The 27,327-nt window shown below is 43.1% G+C and overlaps 1 protein-coding gene across 1 annotated transcript in view; it reads right to left on the reverse strand.

Annotated features, from left to right (window-relative positions):
• col4a4 (collagen, type IV, alpha 4) overlaps positions 1-20,527 on the reverse strand; it is a 50,400-nt gene extending 29,873 nt beyond the window's left edge. Inside the window, exons 1-25 of the mRNA XM_030743766.1 lie at positions 20,480-20,527; positions 20,320-20,391; positions 16,348-16,482; positions 15,365-15,409; positions 15,159-15,275; positions 14,803-14,871; positions 14,678-14,713; positions 14,525-14,587; positions 13,086-13,127; positions 11,038-11,118; positions 10,529-10,573; positions 10,160-10,222; positions 9,965-10,009; positions 9,821-9,874; positions 8,642-8,702; positions 8,457-8,561; positions 6,517-6,672; positions 6,224-6,313; positions 5,150-5,310; positions 4,990-5,062; positions 4,668-4,774; positions 2,994-3,177; positions 2,027-2,095; positions 1,849-1,956; positions 1,689-1,757 (exon numbers count right to left, since the gene is read on the reverse strand). Of these exons, the coding sequence (XP_030599626.1) occupies positions 1,689-1,757; positions 1,849-1,956; positions 2,027-2,095; positions 2,994-3,177; positions 4,668-4,774; positions 4,990-5,062; positions 5,150-5,310; positions 6,224-6,313; positions 6,517-6,672; positions 8,457-8,561; positions 8,642-8,702; positions 9,821-9,874; positions 9,965-10,009; positions 10,160-10,222; positions 10,529-10,573; positions 11,038-11,118; positions 13,086-13,127; positions 14,525-14,587; positions 14,678-14,713; positions 14,803-14,871; positions 15,159-15,275; positions 15,365-15,409; positions 16,348-16,482; positions 20,320-20,391; positions 20,480-20,527 (2,098 nt within the window). The remainder of the gene's footprint in view (positions 1-1,688; positions 1,758-1,848; positions 1,957-2,026; positions 2,096-2,993; positions 3,178-4,667; positions 4,775-4,989; positions 5,063-5,149; positions 5,311-6,223; positions 6,314-6,516; positions 6,673-8,456; positions 8,562-8,641; positions 8,703-9,820; positions 9,875-9,964; positions 10,010-10,159; positions 10,223-10,528; positions 10,574-11,037; positions 11,119-13,085; positions 13,128-14,524; positions 14,588-14,677; positions 14,714-14,802; positions 14,872-15,158; positions 15,276-15,364; positions 15,410-16,347; positions 16,483-20,319; positions 20,392-20,479) is intronic.
• Positions 20,528-27,327: the final 6,800 nt, after the last annotated feature.

Consider the following 27,327-nt stretch of genomic DNA (forward strand, 5'->3'; position numbering starts at 1 on the left):
AGACCCACGTAATTCCACTGACACTCACCCATCAATGGGGGCGAAGTTACTAAGGTAGTTAAACAACTGGTAGCAAGGCCCCTGGGTCTGATGAGATCCGCCCTGAGTTCCTGAAGGCTCTGGATATTGTAGGGCGGTGCCTCTGGATTGGCAGACTGGGGTGGTGGTTTCAAATGTTAAGGAGAGGGACTGGAGGGTGTGATCCAATGCTTCCGCCTAGGTGGCCTTGGAATCTCATCTCTGCTTTTTGCGGGGGATGCGGCCCTGTTAACTTCCTCAGGTGATGGCCTCCAGCTCACACTGGAGCAGTTTGCAGCCAAGTGTGAAGCAGCAGATATGAGAATTTGCACCTACAAGTTCGAGGCCATGGTCTTCAACCAGAAAAGAAAAAGAGAAGTTAAAGTATCTTGGGGTCTTCTACAAGTGAGGGGAGAGGGGAGTGGGAGATTGACAGATGAATTGGGGCCACAGTGATGCAAACACTACACCGGTCCGTCGTGGTGAAGAGAGAACTGAGTGTAAAAGCGTAGCGTTCGATTTATTGGTCGATATACGTCCCTACACTCACCCGTTGGTACAAGCTTTGGATAATGACTAAAAGAACGAGATTGTGTATACAAGAAGTGGAAATGAGCTTGGTATTGGGAAGGGCGTAGGAATGAGTTTATGATACTATGTTGCACCTTCAAAATAAAAGCACGCGAGTTGATTTCAAAATCAAGTATTTTTCTCCTCCACAGTGTAATTTTTGGGCGGGACAAATGCGCCTCTCTCCAATATTGGGAGGGACACGTTGTAACGTTGGGTTGTGTTCAGTGGTGAAGAGGAGGCGGCAGACGTGATCAGCAGACGATCAAAAATTCACAACCACACTGGTACTGGGAATTCCACAGTGTGGTCCTTTAATAAACACATTCTTCACCAACCTTATAAAGCCCAGTTGAACGACTGCTGCATTATCAAACATGAAATAAGCAGTGTTCATACAACCTGTAACTAAAAGTTAGGGAGATACAACTATAGGTCCGCCTCGGTCCAAGCATCCCTCTGCCAAAACATTTCTCCCACGCTCTCTACAGAGGAGCGCTGGTGCACACTCGTGACATCACTAACAATAGCTGTCATAAAGAGACACCACACAATCACGACTGTTACAATGTCCGCCCCAGTTCCTACACCTATTGGTATTGTCTTTCAGCATCTTCTTACAAATATTTATGTCAGTCCAACAATCACTTGAGCTAGTTATTGATACTGAGCACATCTTTGCTATATTTTTTTAATGGCAAACCATTTAATAAGGCACACACTGAAGACATCATCATGGTTTATGTTTCAAAGTGTTTTGTGGTTCCCAGTGAGAGCCAACTACTGTATTAAGGCTCAGGATCTCTCTTTTTGAATACCCCCAAGAGCCATATGAACAGAGTTCAAGATCTCAAACAAGCTGCTCCAGAATTCATTTGTGTTCAAACCCTGGCTTCAACCAGATTAGGTTTGAAAACATCCATCCATCCATCCATCCATCCATCCATCCATCCATCCATCCATCCATCCATCCATCCATCCATCCATCCGGTTGACATAGGGCGAGAGGCAGGGCACACCCTGTACAGGTCGCCAGCCATTCAGGATCAAAATCAAAAGTTGCTGTGATACAATGTGGAACAAACTAGAGTCTGACTAACCTGGATCTCCATCATAACTGAAGCCTTCAGACCCTTCATCTCCATAATCTCCAGTTAAACCCTGAGGTCCTGCAGGAGGAGGAGGGGAAATATGTAAAGGTGACTCTTCTGTTCATGTAAACTACATGATGATACAGATGTAAGAGGTGTGCTCAGGCACCTTGTCTCCCAGGTGGTCCAGGAAGTCCGTCCTTTCCTTTGTTTCCTTTGGGTCCATCTGGTCCAGTAATACCACGAAAACCTGGAGGACCAGGGAAACCTGTGTAGCCTGGAAAGACAGACAGGTGAGCAGGAAGTAACACAGAAAGGTGAACATACAGATGTTACAGAAAATTTACCTGCACTTCCAGGGTCTCCCTTCTCTCCGTGGACACCATGATTTCTGGGTCTGCAGGGCCGAGTGTCACCTGCAGGAAACCAGTTAGAAGGTTTTGGCTCACAGAGTTAATGAAAGTGTTCCTTAAAGCTTCAAATTATTCATGTTCTAATCTAAAATATGGTGCATATAACATGTAGCAAATATCTTGTTAATATTGATACAATTAACCCTGTGAGCTCTATGTCAGATCACTGGTCATGTTTCTAACCCTAATAATTTCCTATCAGATTATGTAACATTTGATCTTTAAAAATTGTCCCCCAAAGTCTAAGCAATCAGGAAACGAAAAACATTCTAGCCAGCACGCATCAGATCTATTTACATTAAAAAGAAAAATGCCATGCTTGCTTTCTCCAAAACATTGTGTTAGGGTCATCACCGAAAACCCACACAAGTTATTTTAGATCACCAAAATGGAAAAGCTTTCAGCAGAAAAACTGAAATGCCCAAATCTATGAAACTTCATTTGAAATGAAACCTCTTCTAGTTTCTGAAAATGTGCTTATTTAGTCTTGTTGTGTTTTGAAGTTTGCTTATGGTTTAGGTTTTTTGTTTGTTATAGTTTTCTGTTGCAGTTATTTGTATTTAGCTCCTGTTTCCCTTGTTCTCGTCTCGTGTTTTGGTATTTGTGGACCTGCTTCCCCATGTTATGTCAGCCTGTGTGCTGTGTTTAATCATATGTTTAGATTCTCTCTGTGTGCCAGTCTCCATATATGTCATGTCTGAATTTTGTCATGTTCGGTCACTTCCTGTTTTATTTTGACAGTCCCCTGTCCCATGTGCTTTGTGTGTAGTTTTGCTTCCTGTGTCTCATCAGTGTATTCTGTTTATCTGTTCTCCCCACATTTCCACTTCACTCAAAAAAGAGTTGTTTTTTGCAGCTTTTAGTGAACTTTTTTTGGCATTTACTTCACAATGATTTTTACCTTTCGCACCCTTTGGCCCTGGGGGCCCAGGAAATCCTGTAGGCCCTGGATCACCAGGGACCCCACGTTCTCCTACTGCTCCATTTGCACCTTGTCCCTGGGGACCTGGAGGTCCTAAAAATCCCTCTGGCCCTACAAGTCCTGGGAAGCCTCTTTCTCCTGGGGAACTGGGAAAACTTTCACCCTAAGAAGAGAAAAATTAATAAAAGGTCAAGATAAGGTCAAGAGCCAGAGCAGCATGACCCATGCTAGGACAACAGTGAAAAAGTGACATTCTGATTATTTCCCTTTCTGTAGAGTCCACATTCCTCGTCAGTAAAACTTAAAAACTCTCAGACAATTCCTGCAGTTGTTTTTCAGTGAGTACTAAATGGGTTTATTGATATAACAACAAACAAGTCATATTGAACAGAAAAAATATATGACATTTAAAATAAATAAATAAATAGATTTTGACATATAACTGAGAATTTTATACACATAGACATAGCACATAGAACCACCTTCAGCAACAATAACATGAGGTAATCATTTCCTGTGTGACTTCATCAGTCTCATGTTGTGAAGGAATTTTGGCCCACTCTTTTTTTTTTTTTTTTACACTGCTTCAGTTTAGTGCGGTTCACAGCATTCATGCACAGCTCTCTGAAGGTCCAACCACAGCACTTCAGTCAGGGTGAGGACTGACGGGGTCGTTGCAGCACCTTCATTTTCTTTTCTTTTTTTTCCAGCTGTTCTGTGTTGGGAGTTGCTGCTGTGCTCAGGATCGTTGTCCTGTAGATGACCCAGTTTGGTTCAAGCTTCAGCTGTGGGGCAGATGGCCTCATCGCTGACTGTAGAATACTTTGGTATACAGAGGAGCTCATGACTACAATATGCCCAGGTCATGTGGCTGTTGTTTTGAATGTTTTCACTTGTTAACAGTCTGTCTCAGTGTAGAATGACGGACTTCAAATTGTTTGAAAATTGCCGTATAATCCCTCCTAGATTGCAGCAACAGTTGCTTCCCTAACATCTTTGCTGATCCTTTTCCTCCTTGGCATTGTGTTAACACACCTGAATGTTCCAGATCAGAAAACTGCCAAAACATCTGCTTTTATAGAGGTCCTCACACTGACTGGTAATCAGATAATAAACTGCATTTGATTGGCAGCACCTGGGCGCTACTTACCCTCTCACTTCCTATGGAAGCAGTAAGGATGTACTTGTCTCGAAGGCCCTCCCCAGGTTTGTTTTCAACACTGTAGCCAGGCTGACACAGAGTCAGAGCTCTGTAGAGCCGAGTATTCCTTTAACTAATAATTGACGTCATGAATTTCTTCACAAATGAAATTTTAACTATCAGAGACAAAATTATTCATAACCATCTCACAGACATATTTATGTTCAGCTACTTTCAGTACTGATGATATTTATTTAGACTCTTTCTCTCTGATCTTACTGAGTTAACTTCAATAGTTACTTCCTCCAAACCTCATTGTGTCATGGTTGTAAAATTGTCCAAAAATTAAACATTGCTCTGTGGAACTTTATCTTCAGCTCCCCACACCAACACCCCACAGTGTTGAATTACTTACTGAGAAAGTCTATTACACTATTGATTCTCATATTTCACTCTTTCCAATCTTGAACGCATTCCTGTTCTCAATCTGCCTGTCTTCTAAACCGACTGACCTGAAAACCGGGATTTCCAGGGATCCCTGGTGCCCCATTCTGTCCTCTTCTTCCTGGGAATCCTCGTGGGCCTACCGGGCCTTGCTGGCCCTTGTTTCCCTTTTCACCTGGAGACAAAAGACCAGTATTCATAGCAGGTTATGCTGAAGTTTCTGTTGATAATGTTCATAATGTGTATGTTTGCAAAAGTCTAAATTATTTTGGGAGAAACATCAACTGTCATTGTAACGTATGATTAGAATGGAAGATAAACTCAAAATCTTAAAAAAAACATAACCTTTAAGAAAAAGCTTGGGAGACAGGTGCATAGATAGTGACTCACCTCCAGTATCCACCACTCTGAAACCTCCTTTCTGTCCTTTAAAGCCTTTGACACCTGGAAATCCGCCTGAACCCTGCAAACAAAGCAATCAGTCAAACAAACAGAGCTGCTGTTGGTGGCTGCTGAGATGACCACTGACCTTGTTGCTTGGTTGCTTTACCTGTTCACCCCTCTCTCCTGTGTCTCCAGGTAGACCTCTCTCTCCTTGAGGACCTGGGAGCCCTGGGAATCCTGGAACCCCTTGAGACCCAAAGTCACCTGTAAGGCCAGGTCGACCCCTTAGCTCGAGAGGAGGGCCACAAGAACAGTCGCCACGACTACCTAAAAGAAAAAAGAAAAAAAAATGAGACTTTCTCCAACTTTTCCTTGCCTGGAAGAGCCTGTGGACGAATTTATGTGATTAATGTGGGATAGATTTTCCACTTATGCTTACTCTACAGTGTCTTATCTTAAATCCTTTCTTCAGCTTCTTGAACACATCAAGGAAATGTTATCAGAAAGAGCCCACTTATTACTAACGCCAATATGACCGACTCTCAGAACAACACAGGCTCCACACAAACGCCAAATAAGGCCAAAAAAAGGATTTGTTTACACTATACAGAATAAAAGAAACCAATGTGGAAGTGCCTTAAACCTGTACTTCTTAAAAAAAACAAATTGCTAGCGGGGGGGGGGCTGTCACTGCATAAAGACTTCTGGTTATAATGGCATCTGTGGGGAAATTGTTCTCAGCTCCCTCCCTTTGTGACATCAGTAAACATTTTCTCGAAGACTTCATCAACTTTCAGGTCATACTGAATAGAATATTAATTCTTACAGTCAGAGTGGAGGATTATTCAGGATATGCTCACTGGCTAATAACTTGTCAATCAAAATTTGTAAGCCACCGCATGTGGTTTCACAGTCAGAGCCGTCCACCACTCGTCATTTCCGCTTTCAGCCAGGATGTGACGCATGGTGGTAATGGGATTTGATAACGGACTAATCACTAGACAAGAGGAAAACACATCTTTCATCTTGTTTTTCCTTTAAAAATGTTTTTGAATTACTCAGCAAACAAACTGTGCTAATGTGAACTGGGGTGCATTCAAAAGCTTGCAAGGTTGATGGTGTGCAAACATTTTGTATTAAGGTCAAAAGCAGCCCGTTAGCCTTCCACCATTTCAAATTTTAATTGGTCTAAAAGTCTAATAATCAGTCATGATTTCAGTCAAAATATCCAACTACTGACCTTTAAGTCCCCGGAAGCCCTGGTACCCTGAGGGCCCTGGCACACCTGGGTCACCAGGCAGTCCTGAAACTCCAGGAAGACAGTAACTACCTGTAGAGATAAACAGGGATTCAATGGGAGAACAACAGGAGGTGGTTTATTATAATTATTAAATTAAATCGCTCGGGATATTGACATCATTGAGTGTGTCTTAATACCTGCTGTTGATGTTTGATGATGTTTATACGTGCTTATACTGTAGATTTGAGACCACAGGTGTACAACACTAAGAGACAAACACTATTCTTTGGTACCTGGAGTGCCTGGCTCTCCTTTAGGCCCTCTGAGTCCAGGGTGGCCTGGTTTTCCAGGCTCTCCAAGTGTGGGTTCCTTTGCAGATACTGGACCTGGGTCTCCTCTGTTCCCCTTGAACCCTGAAACTCCCTTCTGACCTACAGCTCCTGCCGGTCCTGAAGAGAACAAAGAGTCATACCACTGATTTGAGTAGGAAACATTCAATTCAGTTTTATTTTATTTATATAGTGCCAAATCACAACAAATAGTCGCCTCAAGGCGCTTAACAAACAACAACCACAAACAGCCTTAAATTTCACCTATATCCTCACAGCACCTTACATGTGAACACTGTCCCTCCTGCCTTCTCAAATTTAACCGTGGCACTTTCATACCACCTTAACTCTAAACACAGCATCCTCATATTGCCTTCAATTAACATAGATTTCAGAATCCTCATACCACCTTAAATCTCACCTTATCATGATTCCACCATAAAATCTGACCATAGCAACCTCATACTGCCTCATATCAGGCCCCTGGCTGAAATGGTGTGGATTCAGGCCTGAGGCAGGCTGTTTATTAAAAATATAGGTTCAACAGAACAAAAAAGCTCCCCTGGGATATACAGCAGGTTAAAAACAATCACTATAATATCGTTGTTATTTTCACTTGTCTGTATTAGAAGTACTAGTCAGTTAGCCTAATTGTTAAGATTTTAATTGATGCCTGGTCCTGTAAATGATTCTCCTAAATGTTATGCAGCCTCCAGATACAGCTGCAGCCCTGACACTGTTATAGAAAAATGCCATAACTCTTAATCTTGGCCTGATATTTTTATTAGGCCTAATATTGTTCATCATTTTCAAAGCAATAAACATTTTTTCTTATTTTTCTTACTGTCACACTTTTTGAGGATTATACACGTGCTTTATTCTTTATTGATTATATTCTCTGATTGTTTATTGGCACATAATATACTTGCATTTGTATATGAATATTTTTATAATACCACTGCTCATATTCTTCATTTTGATTGCTGATTATGTACACATTTTTGTTATGTTGCTGCTTCTTTTCTTCCTTATTTGGTTAAGAGGCACCTACAGTCACATGACCCTGTTTAGATGTGGGCGTGTATAAATAACATGTTACCTGTACTGAATTTCAGCTGTAGCGTTACTCTCTTTAAAGCTTTTTGTGTTAAATTCATATTTATCATCCAGGAGCCTTGCTGGTGTGTGGACCTTTTTTTCTTCCTTGTCTTCTGTGTTGTGACATGCATTTATGGAGTGTCTGGTTTCTCCAGTGTAGAGGTCCTAGCTTGTGTTTGGGTGTTTTGTCCTTAGGATGAACCAGTTTTTGCCTCAGAGTACGGCAGGGTCTGAAGTACACTGTAAGTCATCCTTGGATGACATTACAGTGTACTTCAGTGTACTGCCACATAAGGGATGACAATGTTGTTGGGATATCCCAGCTGGGCCTTCATCAAATCAGCAAAGATGCACAAAAAAGAAGGGCAGACAATAAATAGGGAGAAAAAGAATGACAAAAGTCCAACTGGGCCTTCATTAAATCAAAACAACATTGTAAATCTGACTAAAAGTTTCTTAGACTCATTAGTAATAATTAATTTTTCAGAAAGATCTCCTATATAAAAGGAGCTACTTTCGGTTGCTGACTTATTCATAAGGGGTCACAACAGCAGGTTTCTCGGTATACTTTGATTTGGCAGATTTTTATGCCGGATGCCCTTCTTGATGCAACCTCCAAGGGATTTGTGTCTCCTCCTGAAAAATCTCTGATAATCAATGATAATTATTTTTCCATCATATCAAGATTTTTGCCATCTCGCTGTACTAAACAAATCTGTCCAGCAGGGGAAGGGGTTTGCCAGCTGATATGGCTCCAGAAACATTCGAATATAAGGTTGCCTTGCTCATGGGCTGCAGGTACTCACCAGGTATTGATCTACCAGGGGCTCCTCGGGGGCCAGTTATTCCCATCTGCCCCATGTTTCCTTGTGGGCCCCTCAGGCCGGGTGACCCAGGTTCCCCAACTTGACCTAGAAGACAGGAAGCACTTAGTGGACATCACACTGAAAGAATCATGAAAGAGCTGATTGATTGGTGTATTGATCAGTACCAGTGTATGTGATGTCTGCCTGCTGGGGGGGGCCTTTAGGACCACGGTCTCCTCTTACGCCCTGGGAAAAATACAGGACACAAGATCTTTGGGTTTATTTACTTTAAGATGATTCGGTTGCATTGGTCAGTGACAAACACATTCTTTCTTTTTTGTTCACATGATACTAACCAGATAATCAGGTTCAAAACTTTTATGGACAAAACATCTATGCATAGTTTAGGGGGCCAAAGGTTTGTGGTTCAGAGGCCTCAGAATTGCATCTCTGCTTTTTTACTGATGATGTGGCTCTGTCGGCCGGGTGATGATCATCAACTTACACTGGGGAGGGTTGCAGCTGAGTGCAGAGTGGTAGAGCTCAGAATTATCATGTCAAAGTTCGAGGTTATAGACAGAAAAGGGTAAACTGCACAAAGTGTTGGAGTTCAAGTCTCTCAGAGTCTTTTATGAGTGGGGGAAGAGGGCAGCGGGAGATTGATGGATGGATTGCACTGATAGTGACAATGGACTGACATGCTGTGGTCAAGGATGTCAATCTGCATTCCTGCCTTCATCTATAGCCACCAGCTGTGGGTAGTGACTGAAACAATAAGATAGTGGACACATGGGCAAAAATTATCTTTGCCCAAAGTATGTTTGGGTTCAGCCCAGTGTCCTGTCCAAATATGGATTTGCTAACTCTTTGATAGATTTCCCACTCCACTTCATCATTTGACAATCAACGGTATCCTTTGCTCACATTGGTAGTTCCTTCCATCACTGACCTCAAAGTTGAGAAAAACTTAACCTGCCCACTTTGTGTAACTCATACTTACTTGACCTACCATTGCTATAAACCTCCAGTCACCACACCATCTGTGATTGTTGCAAGTGTCTTCCTGTATAGATCAGGAAGACACTAGTCATTTGGAAGGGGCTAAGAGTAGAGCCACTGGTGTTCATCTAAGACAGCTGTTCAAGGTGGTTCAGGGATCTGACTAGCATGCATCCTGGATGCCTTCACAAAGGCAGACCCAAGACATGCTGGAGAGATCGTGTCTCTCAACTGGCTTTTAAATACCGGCAGATGGATGGATGGATGGATGGATGGATGGATGGATGGATGGATGGATGGATGGATGGATGCTAACTTTGATTTTATCCAAAGTGACTTAAAATATGTAGAAGAAACAGACTGACCTTAGGACCCTCTTGTCCAATCAGACCTGGGAGACCTGAGCTTCCTTGGATTCCCTGAAAGCCAAAGAAAAGCCAGACCTGAATGTCCAAGGAACAACAGAACAGATCTGTATTGTCAAAAAGGAAGTTTGTGCTTTGACTAACCTTAACTCCTTTTTTTCCAGGCAGTCCAGGTTTTCCAGAAAGCCCCTGAAACGCAAACAGCAGCTGCACTAATACAAAACTTGCACAGCATCAATACGTCAAACGTCAAAAATATCACAAGTTTAAATCAAGTCTACATCTCACCAAGATAATGCTTAATAATGATCAATAATGTGAAGTTGGATGACAACTCACCCTTGGTCCAGGAGGCCCCAAAATCCCCTTCTCTCCTTCCATCCCGGGTGGCCCGTCCAGACCCTGAGAACACAAACACAATAAATGCAGTATATGATTGGTAACATATTATGTGATAACAGACAACTAAACCACAGAGATTACGGCAACAATTAAGAACCAAATGGGTTCTATTGCAGCAGTTGAGTATTCTTTAAACACGAGTTTATTCTCAGGCAAAAGCAAATAAAATACACAATGTTCAGGATGGGATCTGGTGCCCAGAACTCTGTAAATCAGGTGAGTCCTGATATTCACGAGAGCCTGGTGTCCAAGAAAACTCTGACAATTAGGAGAACTTTAAGGCCCTAAATAAGATATTTAACTTACCGGCAGTCCATCAAATCCACAAACTCCTTTAATGCCCCGGGAGCCCTGGAAAACCCAAGCAGAACACAATGTTAGAACCCCTAAATAGAACCTCACATTAGAAACTCAACAGTAAACTCTCTCAGCAGAATCTTTTATTGGTACCCATCAGTAGAACCCGACATTAGAATTCAAGAGGAGAACCAATATTTGAACTCAACATTAATACCCATCATTAGAAAGAATGGAGAGAACCCACACAGACATGCAAACTCCACACAGAAGGGCGCTGGCCACATTGTGGATTCAAACCCAGGATCTTCCTGCTATGAGGCAACAGTGCTAACCACCACCCCAACACGCTGCCCAGTTCTCAGGTTTGCCAGAGTATATTCTGAGCTTATTAGAAATTTGGGACTATGGACATTGGTGTTTATCAGGTTGGCTAACTGGCTAAAGATTTACAGAAAGCAGGAAGTGCCCCTAAATGGGTCATCTGATAAGCCGTAACAGACTGAGGGCCCACCTACCTTTTCTCCTTTGATGTAGAGGTCTTCTGGAGGATCGACATACTCAAATGGTCCTGGAGGTCCCTGCTGGCCCTGATCCCCCTGTGGACCACACACAGTACTACAAATGTGGTACTACACATACTACACAATGGTGGTCTAACGGGGCTGTCAATCAATATTCAGAATTCTAGCATTCAGTCGGGTAGGTAGGTGCAGGTATGTAGATCTTTTGTAGGACATCTTTACAAACAAATGTACTTGCATAAAAAAGTAATATCTCTTTTTGTAAAGGGTCATCCTCTTGTAGATGTACACTGCTCAAAAAATAAAGAGAACACTTAAACAACACAATATAACTCCAAGTAAATCAAACTTCTGTGAAATCAAACTGTCCACTTAGGAAGCAACACTGATTGACAATCAATTTCACATGCTGTTGTGCAAATGGAATAGACAACAGGTGGAAATTATTGGCAATTAGCAAGACACACTCAATAAAGGAGTGGTTCTGCAGGTGGGGACCACAGACCACTTCTCAGTACCTATGCTTTCTGGCTGATGTTTTGGTCACTTTTGAATGCTGGTGGTGCTTTCACACTCGTGGTAGCATGAGACGGACTCTACAACCCACACAAGTGGCTCAGGTAGTGCAGCTCATCCAGGATGGCACATCAATGCGAGCTGTGGCAAGAAGGTTTGCTGTGTCTGTCAGCGTAGTGTCCAGAGGCTGGAGGTGCTACCAGGAGACAGGCCAGTACACCAGGAGACGTGGAGGAGCCCATAGGAGGGCAACAACCTCAGCAGCTGGACCGCTACCGCCGCCTTTGTGCAAGGAGGAACAGGAGGAGCACTGCCAGAGCCGTGCAAAATGACCTCCAGCAGGCCACAAATGTGCATGTGTCTGCACAAACGGTTAGAAACCGACTCCATGAGGATGGTATGAGGGTCCGACATCCACAGATGGGGGTTGTGCTCACAGCCCAACACCGTGCAGGACGCTTGGCATTTGCCAGAGAACACCAGGATTGGCAAATTCGCCACTGGCACCCTGTGCTCTTCACAGATGAAAGCAGGTTCACACTGAGCACATGTGACAGATGTGACAGTCTGGAGACCCCGTGGAGAGCGATCTGCTGCCTGCAACATCCTTCAGCATGACCGGTTTGGCAGTGGGTCAGTAATGGTGTGGGGTGGCATTTCTTTGGAGGGCCACACAGCGCTCTGTGCGCTCGCCAGAGGTAGCATGACTGCCATTAGGTACCGAGATGAGATCCTCAGACCCCTTGTGAGACCATATGCTGGTGCGGTTGGCCCTGGGTTCCTCCTAATGCAGGACAATGCTAGACCTCATGTGGCTGGAGTGTGTCAGCACTCCATAGTCAGCACTCCGGGCCAGTCCGTAGTCCAAGCTATGGACTGACCCGCCTGTTCCCCAGACCTGAATCCGATTGGGCACATCTGGGACATCATGTCTCCCTCCATCCACCAACGTCACGTTGCACCACAGACTGTCCAGGAGTTGGCGGATGCTTTAGTCCAGGTCTGGGAGGAGATCCCTCAGGAGACCATCCGCCACCTCATCAGGAGCATGCCCAGGCGTTGTAGGGAGGTCATACAGGTACGTGGAGGCCACACACAATACTGAGCCTCATTTTGACTTGTTTTAAGGACATTACATCAAAGTTGGATCAGCCTGTCGTGTGTTTTTCCACTTCAATTTTGTATGTGACTCTAAATCTAGGCCTCCATTGGTTAATAAAGTTGATTTCCATTGATGATTTTTGTGTGATTTTGTTGTCAGCACATTCAATTTTGTACAGAACAAAGTATTCAATGAGAATATTTTATTCATTCAGATCTAGGATGTGTTATTTGAGTGTTCCCTTTATTTTTTTGAGCTGTATTAATTTAAATGGTTTCTGAACAATCTAATGTGACTTTTGGACAGTTTTGACAGCACTATTGCCTCACACAACATTGTGTTCAATGTGCCAAAATTTCAATCTAAAGAAACATTTTTGAACAATGCTCAGGAGGGTCGAGTGTCGAGTGAGGGGTATCTGTACCTCATCTCCTTTCTGTCCAGGCAGAGATCGACCTCTTTCCCCCTGAAATGCACAAACATGAAAAGTTGGAAGATTTTTCACCACTGTGATCATTCAACCAGTCAGTCAGTCACTCAGATGGTTCTGCAGAAGCAATGGTCTTTTAACGATTTCTGTCATGCTATGTGCTAAATCAGAAAATGCAAAATCTCAAATAAAAGGTTAGAAAACACAAAGTCTTTAAAGTACTCTAACTCTACTCATAATACTATACTTTGCAATGTACATATTACTTACCGGTTGACCCCGAGAGCCCGGCCTACCAGGGAAACCCTGACCAGACAGATTTCATTATTACAATTATTGTATTGTATTGTATTATGTCATTGTTATTATCAGTCTGACATCAAAGACACAGGAAGCAGTACTCAGTTACATGTTTTTTCATTTAGAAATAAAGAAGACCAACTATCTATCAGCAGCTTCTCTTTATAAAGCATCATACACTCGATCGTCAGTTTATTAGGTACACCTTGTGGGTTGGACCTGCTTTTCTTCCAGAGCGGCTTTAATTATTCCTGGCACAGATTCAACAAGGTACTGGAAACGTTCCTCAGAAATTTTGGTCCATGTTCACACAGTTGCTGCAGATTAGTCAGCTGCACATCCATAATGTGAAACTCCCCTTTCACTGCATCCTAAAAGTGCTCTGGATTGAGATCTGGTGAAACCAGGTGTGACATGCTGCATTATATTGCTGGTAGCAGATACAGTAGGTACACTGTGGTCAGGGATGAACATGGTCAGTAACAATACTCAAGTTGGCTGTGGCATTTAATTTTGACCCCACACCATCACCCCACCAGCAGCCTGAACTACTGATACAAGGCAGAATGAAAAGAAAAAATGTAAGCCACTGCTGAAATGCCAGAATCTGCAGTTCCTCTAATGTCCACTTGAGGCTCCTAAAGTGAATCAATCCCCATAGACTCCCATGATGAAATTATACATGGTGACACAGGCGGCTGTAGCTGCTAGTTGTCTGCTAGGCTTCCCCTCAGCTAACTGGAGTCCCTGAACTGGACCTCTGGACCGTGTTTGTGCTGTTGGAGCCTTTTGGAGCATTTTTAATGCAATTATCTGACCAATAATATGGCTGCTGTGCACCTTATGGTGCTAACAGACCGTCCAAGAAGGCTGAGCTCCAGTTTTGGGGAGTGAAATTGGAGAATTTGGTTTGAATGTCAGAAATTAGCAGATATTTGTACCTACGTGATGCACCCATACAGTCTATGGATCCAGCTTGATAACCAAGCTAGCTAGTATTCTTGTCTGTTTCTGGCTCCAAAACTCCAACATGGAAAGGCAGAGTCTAGAAACTAGGTTATAAAATTTTTGTTCTGTAAAGAACAAAGTTTGGTTTTTGGTGTTTAATAATAATAGTACTACTGGTGACCCACGTTGGTGCCGTTCAGCCCTGAAGGACCCACAGCTCCCATCGGTCCTGGGAGGCCATCTTCTCCCTGCAGTCAGACAGACAGAAAACTGAAGGAGAACCACAAAAAAGAAAAGCTTTCCTCCCTGTGTTGTCACATGATATTCTGTTTACCAACCCGCAGACCAGGAAGTCCAGTGGGCCCAGCGTCTCCCTGTCAGACACAAACACTATGATTAGTTACCCAAATCTTGATCCTAACCTGCTGCAGTACAAGGGTACTTACAGTCCAGGTGTACTTACAATTACTCCAGGGTACTGTATAAAGTACACTGCTGGATCTCCTGGAAATCCTTTTGGTCCTGGAAAACCCTGAAGAATTAAACACCACAGTGATGATCAAATAATACCGCACTACATAAACTGCAGTACATTATGTAGTATTTGCACACAGGTACGCAGCAAGATTAGAGGACCTCATCCTTTATCTGCCAGAACTATTTTCACCCTCAGACAGTTCGAGTTGATGCTCTCAAATGTGGAGCTCTGTATTCTGGAAACATGAACGTTTCTCCACCTCTGATGATTTTTACTGGGTTTATTCTTGATCAGCACAGCGGAACATTAACATTAGCAGTATCTATTACTGAGTTTCTGACCAGTTGTCCATTACGTCCTTGTTCTCCCAGATGTCCAGTCCTCCCTGGGTCTCCTTTGGTTCCATTACATCCATCCAGACCCGGACGTCCAGGACCTCCACCAGGTCCTGTGTGACCCTGGACACAAAACAAACAGATGTTGACAGTGTGACATCACTAGGTCACAGCTGGAGGAGCTAAGAGGCTGATAGGTGCAGGCTTCTTACCGGGAGTCCATCTAAACCAGGAAAACCAGGGACGCCAAGAATTCCCTGAAACCACAAACAAGAAGCAGACAGGTAAACTGTTTTACCATACAGCCCCTTACAAATATTAGAGGTTAGATAGCATGTGAGGCCTGAGAGAGCTCTGATTGGTCAAACACAACAACAGCAAAAACAGTGTTGGCCATCTCGTCTTCAGGGAGTGTACTACAAACCAGCCTGATGGGTTAACGAGTTGTTTTCAGTGTCACGTAGGTCGTTTCTTTTTCAATTATCTGGCTAGATCACCATGACGACTTATGCTGAACACAGAGCCTGGTATGAAGCAGGTTACGTTCAGGCTCTCAATTTAAAACTGACTGGAAGCACCGCGTTTTGACTGATTCTGTTATTTACTGTATACTTTAAGCGTGATACAGATTCTCTGCTGTTTCATATATGCAAACCTGTTGAGCTGTGTCTCACTAACAAGACTGAGTGAAGTCCTGCTGTAAACTCACAGCGTAGTCACTGCAGGCTGCATGAATTCATCTGGTCATTCAGAAAACCTACAAATGTTTTTATGTTTGATCCTTATGCTGCTAATTCTGTTTTACGCTGCTGGAGTGAACGCTAAGAGAGCACAGATTAGAAAACCGATCAGTTATATCTGCAGGCTATTTTTGGCAGTGGCAATTTTATTACACGTAAACTCAATGTGCTTAAGAAGAAAGACAGAAACATAAAAAAAATATATGGGTCTATTGCTTAAAGGCAAGTAATTAAATGTAAGCCTGTGAAAATAAAAAGGTTTTTAGCCTGTTTTTAAATGTATACACATTTGTAACTGACCCCACATCAGCAGACAATCCACTTTTGTGACATCTCTGTTATCTCTGACTGTGGTTTTAGGTTTTGCCAAGCCAGCTCACACAGAGAAAGCCTGGCTATGTTGAACTTGCTTTGTAGTACACCCCTCAGGTCAGAAAAACAACAGAACCATTCACCAATTGTCCTTTCAGGCCCGCAGCTCCCGTCGGCCCTTCATCTCCTCTCTGGCCCTTCTCTCCTGGAGGCCCCTGAGGGCCCGGGAAGCCCAGGGGTCCCTGAGAGCCTGGCTGACCCAGAGGTCCTGGAGCACCCTGCAGAACACAAATAAAACTATTAGAACCTGAACACCTTTAAAAAAAATTATAAATATGAATAGAGATTAATAGAAAACAGGAACAACCACAGGTTTGTATTCAGCACTGCAGCCAGGCTGACAAAGAGAGCTCTGCTGAGCCTTGTATTCCTTCAGCTCTCAAAGACCAGAACACACGACTGATAGGAAAGCGAAACGGCTGTGTTGGTTTGGATTTTGACTTCTAAACTGAGACAATACCGAGTTTATTGTATTTGTCCTTAAAAGTACCAGAAACACAGTGGCTAACCAGATACTTACTCTGGATGGCATTACTTTGGCCTCCAGTAACTCTGTGAGAAATCTTGGAGTCATTTTTGAGCAGGATATGTCCTTCAATGCACATATTAAACAAATATGTAGGACCGCTTTTTACATTTGTGCAATATTTCTAAAATTAGAAACATCCTGTCTCAGAGTGATGCTGAAAGGCTGGACTATTGTAATTCATTATTATCAGGCTGTACTAAAAGCTTCCTGAAAAGCCTTCAGCTGATCCAAAACGCTGCAGCTAGAGTACTGACAGGGACTAGAAAGAGAGAGCAAATTTCTCCCATATTGGCTTCTCTTCATTGGCTCCCTGTTAAATCCAGAATAGAATGGTCATCATCTTATCTCAAAGACCTCATAGTACCATATCACCCCATCAGAGCACTTTGCTCTCAGACTGCTGGCTTACTTGTGGTTCCTAGGATACTTAAGAGTAGAATGGGAGGCAGAGCCTTCAGCACGTCTTCTCTACTCCCATCTTTACACGTCCACTATTTAAACACCACTACTGCATGTGATTACATTTTGTCTCCCCTCTCCCATAGTTTGTGTTTTGTCCTTGTCACTCTCTGCTCTCTTCTCTCCAACTGGTCCTGGCATATGGCTGCCCCTCCCTGATCCTGGGTCAGGTCTCATGTTAAGCACCCAAGTGTTGGGTATTTCTTTCTAATATTGTACAGTCATTACCTTGCAACATAAAGCACCTTCAGAGGAATGTTGTGAATTTGTACTATATGAATAAAATGTAACTGAATAACCTAACAAAAAAGCAGAATCTAGTACCACATACAACATTTAAAGTCTTGTTAGAACTTCTTATAGACTGGGACAGAAACTAAGAGAATTTAACAGTCTGCTCAAATCTGGACCTTCGAAAATTGCAAACCAGTGCACGTATCGTTTGTAGTTTCACCTTGGGTAGAACAGGCGGCTCTAATATGGAACCTTACTCAGCTGCACCAGGTAACACCAGGATGCTGTTCACTGTAATGGACTTTGCAGCAATCAGGGCGTATCCATGTTAAATACAGATGTTGGTGGAATAGAGAGTCAGATGTGTAATGCTGCTATCTGACCACAGGAAGGCAGTGTGACACAAGAACAATGACACCCCTGCACACTGCGAGGAGGTGTGTGAACCGCAGCTCAGATGGCTGGATGTGGGCCTTTAAACAGGCAGACAGTTTCAGACTTGACACACATTTTACACGTAGTGCAGATATCCATGGACAGGAAGTAAGACTGATCGAGAAAATTATAAATCAGGGCCAAGCTGATGCTTTATGGAGCTCCTCAGCTTTCAAATCTGATCAAACTGATTCAAATCTTTATTTTTATCCTGGAAACCAGTGTGACTAAAACATTTTAGTAAAATCACAACTATTATTCCATCCACTGTCTTCCACTCAGGCCTATCTCAGCTGCCACTGGGTGAGAGGCGGGGTACACCCTGGACAGGTCAACAGTCTGTCACAGGGCTAAACCAGAGAGACGGACAACCTTTCACACTCACAAACCTGAGATTACTGTACATACACTGAGATCTTCATTAGAAACTGTAGCCATGTTTAATAAGAGCATCCACTACTGGAACAGGAGATATAAGACAGGAAATAAGGAAAAGCATAACAGGTTCACTTCCTGCTGCTTGGGTCACATAATTAACACGGGAGCTCAATCAAATCAAAATGTTTTTCTGAAACTGGGTCATTATTTCAGAGGTGTGCAGTTTCTGCTCTCTGGCTGAGGAAGCATGAATATCTGTAAGGTAATGAGGCCTTACGAGAGCAAAACAAGCATAAAAGCCATGAGAGAGACACGGTGAGCGTGTACAGACAGAGTCACCTGGACAAGTGAGGAAGAAGCAGGTCAGCGCATTTATGATCTGATCGGACTGCAATCATTCGTTGAGTAATGTACCTGCAACTCTTTACAGCAGCTGGATCAGGTGTTTGGACAGCTTCTATTGCAATAGTATAGCAATCCAATCCAGAGTATGTAAAACAGGAACTGCTGCGCTCGTGTTTTTCAATAATTCTTTATCAATATAGAATCATGTAATGAAAGGTTTATACTGAATAACGTGGTCGTAAACATCTGCATAGATTATATAGCATGTTTATTCTTTTTTTTTAAGCATACAGCACAGGACCTGTGTCTTAAAAGGCATACAAATAAAGTTTTGTGTATTGACTAAATTCTGATACAGGCGTGGCAAAGTTTTAACTTAAATATTAAGAGATATACTTTATTTCTGATCATTAAAGTATTAAATGAAATTTTTTTAAATGCAATCAGTGTAACCTTTTTATTTGAAGTGTCCAAACAAATTGTAACAAATTTTTAAAATTAGACCTTGTCCGACTCTCTGGTGATCTCCAACAGCCTGTGGACTGATTCCTATGTGAAGGACTCAGGATGAACTTTCCACTAAGATCCAACAGATGAGATGCTTAAGATCACTGAAGTTATCCTGAGCTCCGCTAAGGAAACACGTGAAGTCATCAGCTGATAAAGGCCTTAAGATGCAGCTGAAAGGTTTAAGCTTTATAGCTTAAACCTGATGAACCGAGTTTTCACTAATCACTGATCAGATACACTCTTATTGATACATCTGCATTAATAATCACTACTGATCAATATAGATGAATCCACTGATTCTGTGTGTGTGTGTGTGTGTGTGTGTGTGTGTGTGTGTGTGTGTGTGTGTGTGTGTGTGTGTGAAGCTGTGATGTGCAGTGCGAGTGTGTATCTGTGAGTGTGTGTGATGAGATGTGACAGCTGTGATCTCTGTTAGTCCTCTCTCCATCCTCCTTTCTCTGAAATCGCTCAGCGTGAAATCACTGAGACAGACGCCTTCCCACAATCCTCTCTGCCTGTCTACTGTCCCCAGCTGTACAAACACACACCTACACACACCTACACACACCCACACGGGAGGTCAGTTTGAAGCTGGACGACAGTCTGATGGATACATGTTGTTCTTGTTGCTTTTGTTTACTCAATCAGCTGATTGTCATGTGATGATGCATCAGCAATTTGACTGCCTCCTGAATCAGTTTATTATAATGTAAAAATGAGTTTCAGTCCTGAAACAGGAGCTCTAACATCTGGACCACAGCCCGTGTCCACAGAAACAACTGGACCACACCACTGCAGAAAAAACATTATTTTGTCATTTGTGCATTCCAGTTAACAATAAAATGGGATAAAATGTCCCTATAATTTCAATAATTAAATTTTAGGGGGAAAATTCAGGTTAAAGGTCCAGTTAAGTGTCAAAGAATTAATGTAAGTCCTCTAAAGTGATGAAAGCACGTGCGCGTGTGTGTGTGTGTGTAATCTGCTGAGTCAGTAAGGTAAACAGCTGATAATTTAACACCAACACTCCTCCAACCAGCTACTCCTTCCACTGTGTGTGTGCATTTGTGTGTGCGTGTTTCCTGAACTGCCCCTGAAGGCTGAGGTCTGTTAACAGTGAAAAGAGTTGGCAGCTGTGATTATGTGTTGGTGGGCGGAGTCTCACCCTTGCTCCTTTGGCTGGGAAACACTGACAGGTGGAGCAGTCCCGCCCACCACATGGCTCTGTTAGGTCACCCTGGAAACAAGAGAACAAAAATATCACCATGACATCAAAGCAACATCATCTCAGTTGAGCTGAGACATCAGTGCTCAGACTCCGTGACATCATGTCTGAGGTTCTCGCTCTGGTTTATGGTTATAACGTCGGTCATGTTGCGCACCTCCTGCGATGTAGCAACAGCCCCATTACCACTGATGCTGGTGCTTGTAGGCAGTTTGGACTTGCTGCAATTTTTTTCTTGAACAATAGGTTCAAAACCCTCCTCATTGGTGCTGGTACAGGAAAGAAATTGTGTTTCTCAAAGTTTCCTCCAGAAAGCCTCATCTTTTCAACCTGCTGATCTCAAATGTTGATTGAAGTGGCAGTAAAGACCAACATACACTCGTGTCTTTAACCTAGCTATGCTGGCCGTGCCACACAGGTTACAAGAGCTGAGAGGTGCACGACAAGCTAAAGAGACACCAAACACAAGCACCAGTTATGGCATCAATTTGGCACCACCACTCATGAGGGTGAACATAAACCAGGCTTTAGAGGAAGGAAGGAAGGAATAAGACAAGCCAGGAATAGCTTGTATCTGCAGCTTTGCATAACTTCTGAACCAAGTATCAACCTTCAGAACTAAAGAACGATGCCTACACAGTCCCAAAAACTGCAGTTCCTCTATTATCCACTTGAGGCTCCAGCAGTGAGTCAATCCCATAGACTCCCATGTTAAAATGTCCAAATTTACAGCAGACATAAACATGTTTTACATGTTGCCTGAGCTCTGCTACAAAAAAATGGTCTCTATACCTAATTTCCCCAAAACAATGTGGTGATGTGGATTCCTTCCTGGTTTTTGTACTCTGGAACCTGCTGTTTACTCCTGCATGTTCCAGCATGCTGCAGTTCCAGCCAGCACACCTGTCTCTCATCTACTCATCACCCCCGTATTCAAAAGGCCAGCTGAAACTTCTACCCTTCACCAGATTATTGTCACCTTTGTGGTGATACCTTAGTGATCTGACTTCTTCTCGTCTTCTCTCCTAGTACTTCCAGAGTACCAGGACAGAAGATGTAATCTGGCCAGATCTGGGACAGAATCTGCAAACTAAGGAAGTCTGAGAAACACTCAGACCCTGCACTGACTACAGAGGTTTAAATGATATCACAGTAATAAAATAAGTGTCCTTCCCCTCTCATCAGATCAGCTTTTGAACATTGCGCCCATTTTCACTCCAGTGCCTATTGGAAAACCGCCTGTATGAAAAACGCAAGATCCACATGGGATCAGTAACCTTGGTATGCATTTGAAGGTGGACAGGTGAAAGCTGTAGCATAGTGGCTGACCCCTGTGACCCAGGAACAGCTCATTTAGCTGATTTCTACAAGTGATTCTTCTGCAGCTTTAGTCAGGTTAGCCGTACCACTCACAAAACTGACCTCTCCTTCCAGACCTTTCTCTTAGAAATAGATGGAGCCTTCAGCTGTTAAAAAGGAGGCTCATATCAGCACCATATGCACTCTCGTCCCATCCTCAGTCCGCTCACAGGTCACCTACTCGGCTCACACTGTGAAATTCACCTGCCATCCAGGGGTAAGCAGAATTCGCTTTCATTAACCTGTTAACCGACAGCACCAAAATCACCTGGAAAAACTACATAACGCCCTCTCGTTATTATTTGCTCTGTAAACCCCATTTCGTTGCCTCTTAAATGGCCCCGTCCCATCTGTGGGACGTACGTAGCGCATTTTATATGGCAGGCTAAACCCTCCCATTTTGATTGACACCTCATTCGGCCAATCATGTTAAGAAATGGGTTTTCCAGAGAATGATAACCAGAGGGTGTCACGTAGCTTTGTCAGGTGATTTTGGTGCGGCCAGTTAACATGTTAACATTATTGGCCGAATGAGGTGTCAATCAAAATGGGAGGGTCTAGCCTGCCTTATAAAATGAACTACATACATCCTGCAGACGGGATGTGGTCAGTTAGGAGGTTAAACATATGTTTTAGCCTGCTTTCTATATGTCTGCTGTAAACCTAGCTTTAAACCACTGGCTCGTCTATTGCAGCCACTCCCTATCCCAAGTAGACCACGGTCACTCAAGACTCTTGGGGTAAGTGTGACTCAATCCTCTGTGTTTCAGCTGCAAACCACAGGCCAGACAGAATCCCTCTCTCTCAGTGTTCCTCTGCTCGGGCCGTCTGTTAAAATTCTCACCAGAGTGAAACTTGCCTGAGTCCTGAGTCAATTTCTTGCTTGAGTACACAGAGTTAAACTAGTATTGGTTAACTGGGTCTTGTGTTTTGAGTCCTCTCGTTCTATGAGGCTGCATGCATGTTGCAGGATTTATTGAGTTTGCTCATCAAACTGTAAAGTACAATAGGTTTCTGTGTATTGTACTTGTGGTAGCATTGATATGCAGTTGAAAAGCACTGATGCTCAGACGGCAGCCGAGTGTTTTTATTTTCTATGTTCAGACAGTGAGGAATGTAAACAGAACACAGACAGACAAGCATCTCAGTTTCTCAGGAAGCAGACAGATGACTGTGTGTGTGTGTGTGTGTACGTGTGAGTTTATCAGATCACATCAGTGGCAATCACGCTCCAATTTTTCTGATCCACTCTTTGAATGAGGACAGACGTTCAGATTTATATCAAAAATCTAAGATATAACATCTCTAAAACAAACCACAGAGGCACGTGTTCCAGTTCATATACAGCAGACATTATCACCTGTGTGCATATATGCAATGTAATCACCTATAAGTGAGCGAACCTATAAAAAGCTATGACCCAATCTTCATTGCTAAAGAAAGCTAAATCGATCTGTAATCAATGTTATGCAACTAGTCAACTTTTTATTAAACTACCTGTTTTGAAGATGAGCTCAACAAAGAGTTTTGCACACCCCAAAAACAATCACAACTTCAAAATTGTAGTTGACATTCAACTAGAGAGAGATAATATGAGCTTAGAGGAACAGGAATACCATCCCTGGCAAACCAGTCTTGGGTAGAGTTGGGGTTTCAATGTATTTTCAAAACATGATAAACAAGCATGGTTTCAGAAACTGTCCATACATTTGGACAGCTACATGTTTTTTTTTCTTGTTGTTGTTATTTCCTCTGTACACCAACTTGGTGGACTTTAAATAAATAATAATTTTTTAAAAAGCACAACATATCACAAACTGCTGCATCTGTAATGAAACTCATTAAAAAATATCAAAAAACAAAAACTCACAAACAGCGTCTGAAAGACAAAACAACAAAAATTGATACACAAACATACGACTATGCTGTGTTGTGTGTTTGTGTGTGCGTGCCCCCCCAAGACCACTGAATACCCAAGACCACACATTCCAATGACAGCGCCATGACCAACCCAACAGAGGGAAGAGAGTGGCCCAACAGCCAAAGGCCAAGAGCCCCAGAGAACCAGAGTGAATGGGCATTCTTAAAAAGAATAGAACGCCTTTATTGTCATTATACAGAACGCACAATGAGATTGGAGGTGCACTCCTGTTCAGTCCCATGCAGTAGGACGTCACACTTCCTAAAATATAAAATCAAACTTCTAAAAATATACATAAAATAAAACAGAATGTGTAAAAATATATACATTTAAAAAAAGTAAAATAAGTATATACATATAATGAAGATGGTGAGTATTGCACTTGGTGAATGAATATTGGATATTGCGCATCATAGGGGGTGATAGGTATTGTTCAGTATGAAAAATATAAATATTGCACAGTTAGAGTGGGTGAGTGTGTGAGTTCAGGGTGGTGATTGCTCTGGCGAAGAAACTGTTCTTGAGTCTGTTTGTTCTGGCTTTGACGCACCTGTAGCTCCTGCCAGAGGGAAGCAGTGTTAATTTTGACAGCAAATTTTGATTTAGATTTAGTCTTAGACTTTTGACGAAAATGTAATTTAGTTTTAGTCATAAGTTAGTCATCTGAATAGTTTTAGTTTTAGTCGATGAATTAACGTAAGAATATAGTCGACTAAAATATAAAGGGTGTAAAATGTAAATGCTTTTTCTTCAGTTCCCTTGAATTAGTCATTATACACACACAAAATTAAACATTTATTAAAAGTTATGGAATATTATTAATAATATTAACATTAGCGTTTCACCTGCTTCCACACACCTGATCATTAACACCACCTTACTGAGATAATACGAGCGTTTTACAGCAGGACGCTCTGAAAGGTACAGGGCAGTGTTCAGGACTAAGATTAGGAAAGGCTAATCCACCGCGGTGTGGAGATTTTCTCCACACCGCGAAAATATTTCGTCATAGTTTTATTTCGTTATAATATATAATATTTTTAATATATAATATATAATATTTCGTTTTGTGCTGTCTTGACTACCCTCTGAAGCCTCACCCTGTCTGTCTCAGTGCAGCTGCCATACCATACTGTGATACAGTACGTCAGCAGGCTCTCAATGGATGAGCGGTAGAAGGTCAGCAGCAGGTTTGAGTTCACATTGTTCTTCCTGAGGACCCTCAGGAAGTGAAGTCGCTGCTGAGCCTTCTTGATAACAGCTGTGATGTTATCTGACCAAGAGAGATCAGCAGAGCTGAGGACACCAAGAAACCTGAAGGTGTGGACCCTCTCCACACGCTCGCCGTTGATGTAGAGGGGAGCTGGGTCAGTCCTGTGTTTCCTGAAGTCGATGATGATCTCTTTGGTTTTCATGGTGTTCAGTACCAGGTTGTTCTCTGAACACCAGGCTGTCAGCTTCAGGACCTCCTCTCTGTAGGCTGCCTCATCTCCCCCTGAGATGAGTCCGACCACTGTGGTGTCATCAGCAAATTTGACGATGAGGTTGTTATTGTGGGCCGGACTGCAGTCATGGGTGTAGAGGCAGTACAGGAGGGGGCTCAGCACACAGCCCTGTGGGGAGCCAGTGTTCAGTGTGCGGGTGGAGGAGTGATGGGGGCCAAGTCTTACAGTCTGGGGCCAGTTGGTTAAGAAGTCTTTTATCTAGGAACATGAGGGGGGAGGCCCAGGGTGTGCAGTTTGGTGGTGAGAACGTCCAAGATGATTGTGTTGAACGCTGAGCTGTAATCCACAAAGAGCATGCGAGCGTAGCTCTGCTGCTGCCCCAAGTGGCTCAACACAGAGTGGAGAGCTACAGCGATGGCGTCCTCTGTGGATCTGTTTGCACGATATGCAAACTGATGGGTGTCAAAAAAGGAGGGGGGGGGGGGGGTCTTTGATGTGCTGGAGAACCAGCCTGTCAAAGCACTTCATCATTACCGGTGTGAGGGCCACAGGGCGGTAATCATTTAAACTGGTGATGGATAACCTTTTTGGCATGGGGATGATTGTGGCTGTTTTTAGGCAGGGGGGAAAGACTGCTTGGGCCAGAGAGAGGTTGAAAACCCTGGTGAGAATCAGGGTGAGCTGGTGGGCACACAAAAAGAAGGAATGCATTGGCCAGTTTTGTTAGTAAATGCTTGAGCAACTGATTTATTTTGTTGTACAGAGACCTGGTTACAGCAGGATGAATACTGTCACCCTCTTAAAATTAAGTCTTTTATTTTTACAAAAAACTTTTTTTGCCTAAATCAAATTTTCAATGATTCAGAGTTTTTTGTCGTTTCTGAAAACCCTGAAAAAAATTACTAAGGCCATTATATTATGAGGGTGACGATATGTTTGCTTAAATGAATCAACACTCCTGAGTCATACTAACTGTCAGAATCCTTGAAGCATAGGCTGGAATGGCAAAGAAAACCAGTACTGTTGGGCCTTTTATTCCTGTAATTCTGTAAGAAACATGAGGAAGGCCACATGTTACAAGAGCTGAGAGGTGCACAAATATGTTCATTGGTAAAAAATAAACCTCCTCTCTAAAGGTGAAAGTCACTTCCTGTATCCATAATGTAACACCTCACTGACCATCCCCCATGCCAGGTATATAATTGTAATTAATGTTGAACGCTAAACTAACGTCATTACTTCATTCAAACCATCAATACCTCTGTAAGGCCCGATCCCTACAAGACTATTCAAATAAGTCCATTCATTCATTCATTCATTCATCCATTTATTTTCTTCTACTTATGTGTGGCTTGGGCAGCAGCCTAAGCAGAGAAGCCCAGACTTCCCTCTCCCTAGCCATCTCCTCAGCTTATCCAGGGGAACACCAAGACGTTCCCACACCAGCTGAGAGATGTAATCTCTGGAGTGGCCACCAAAGTGGAAGCTTTCTGCCGATTGGCTCTGCCTAGAATTTCTGTCCATAAAAATTATAAACAGGGTCAGTGACAAAGGGCAGCCCTGGCAGAGTCCAACACCCACCAGGAATGAGCCTGACTTATAGGACCAAATAATGGCTCGTAGCAATGCCCCCCCCCCCCCCCCCCCCCCACAACACACACACACACACAACCACCACACACAAATTAGTATCCCCCTAGGGATGCGGTTGAATGCCTTTTCCAAGTCCATTAAACACATGTTGACTGGTTGGGCTAACTCCCATCACACTCAGATATTCTAAGAGAATAAAGAGCTGATCCAATGTTCTGCAAACAGGATGAATACTGCAATGTTCCTCCTGCATCTGAGGTTTGACTAATGGAGGAACTGTCCTTTCCAGCACCTTGGCATGGACCTTCCCAGGGAAGGCAAATGGTGTGATCCCTCAATATTTGGAGCACACCCTTTCTTGAAGATGGGAACCACCACCTTAGTCTGCCAGTCCAGAGGCACCGCCCCAGATCTCCATGAAATGTTGCAGAGGTATGTCAATCAAGACAGCCCTACAACATCTAGAACCTTTAGGAACTCTGGGCAAATCTCATCCACCCCAGGTGTCCTGCCACCAAGGAATTTTTTTTAACTACCTCAGTGACCTCGGCCCCGGTGATGGCCGGGTCATCCCCACACCTGCACTGTGAGTAGAGCACCACCTTCCCCTCCTGACGGTTTGCCGGAATG

The sequence above is a fragment of the Archocentrus centrarchus genome, chromosome 13 (assembly GCF_007364275.1).
Source record: "Archocentrus centrarchus isolate MPI-CPG fArcCen1 chromosome 13, fArcCen1, whole genome shotgun sequence".
In the NCBI taxonomy this organism is placed as follows: Eukaryota; Metazoa; Chordata; class Actinopteri; order Cichliformes; family Cichlidae; genus Archocentrus; species Archocentrus centrarchus.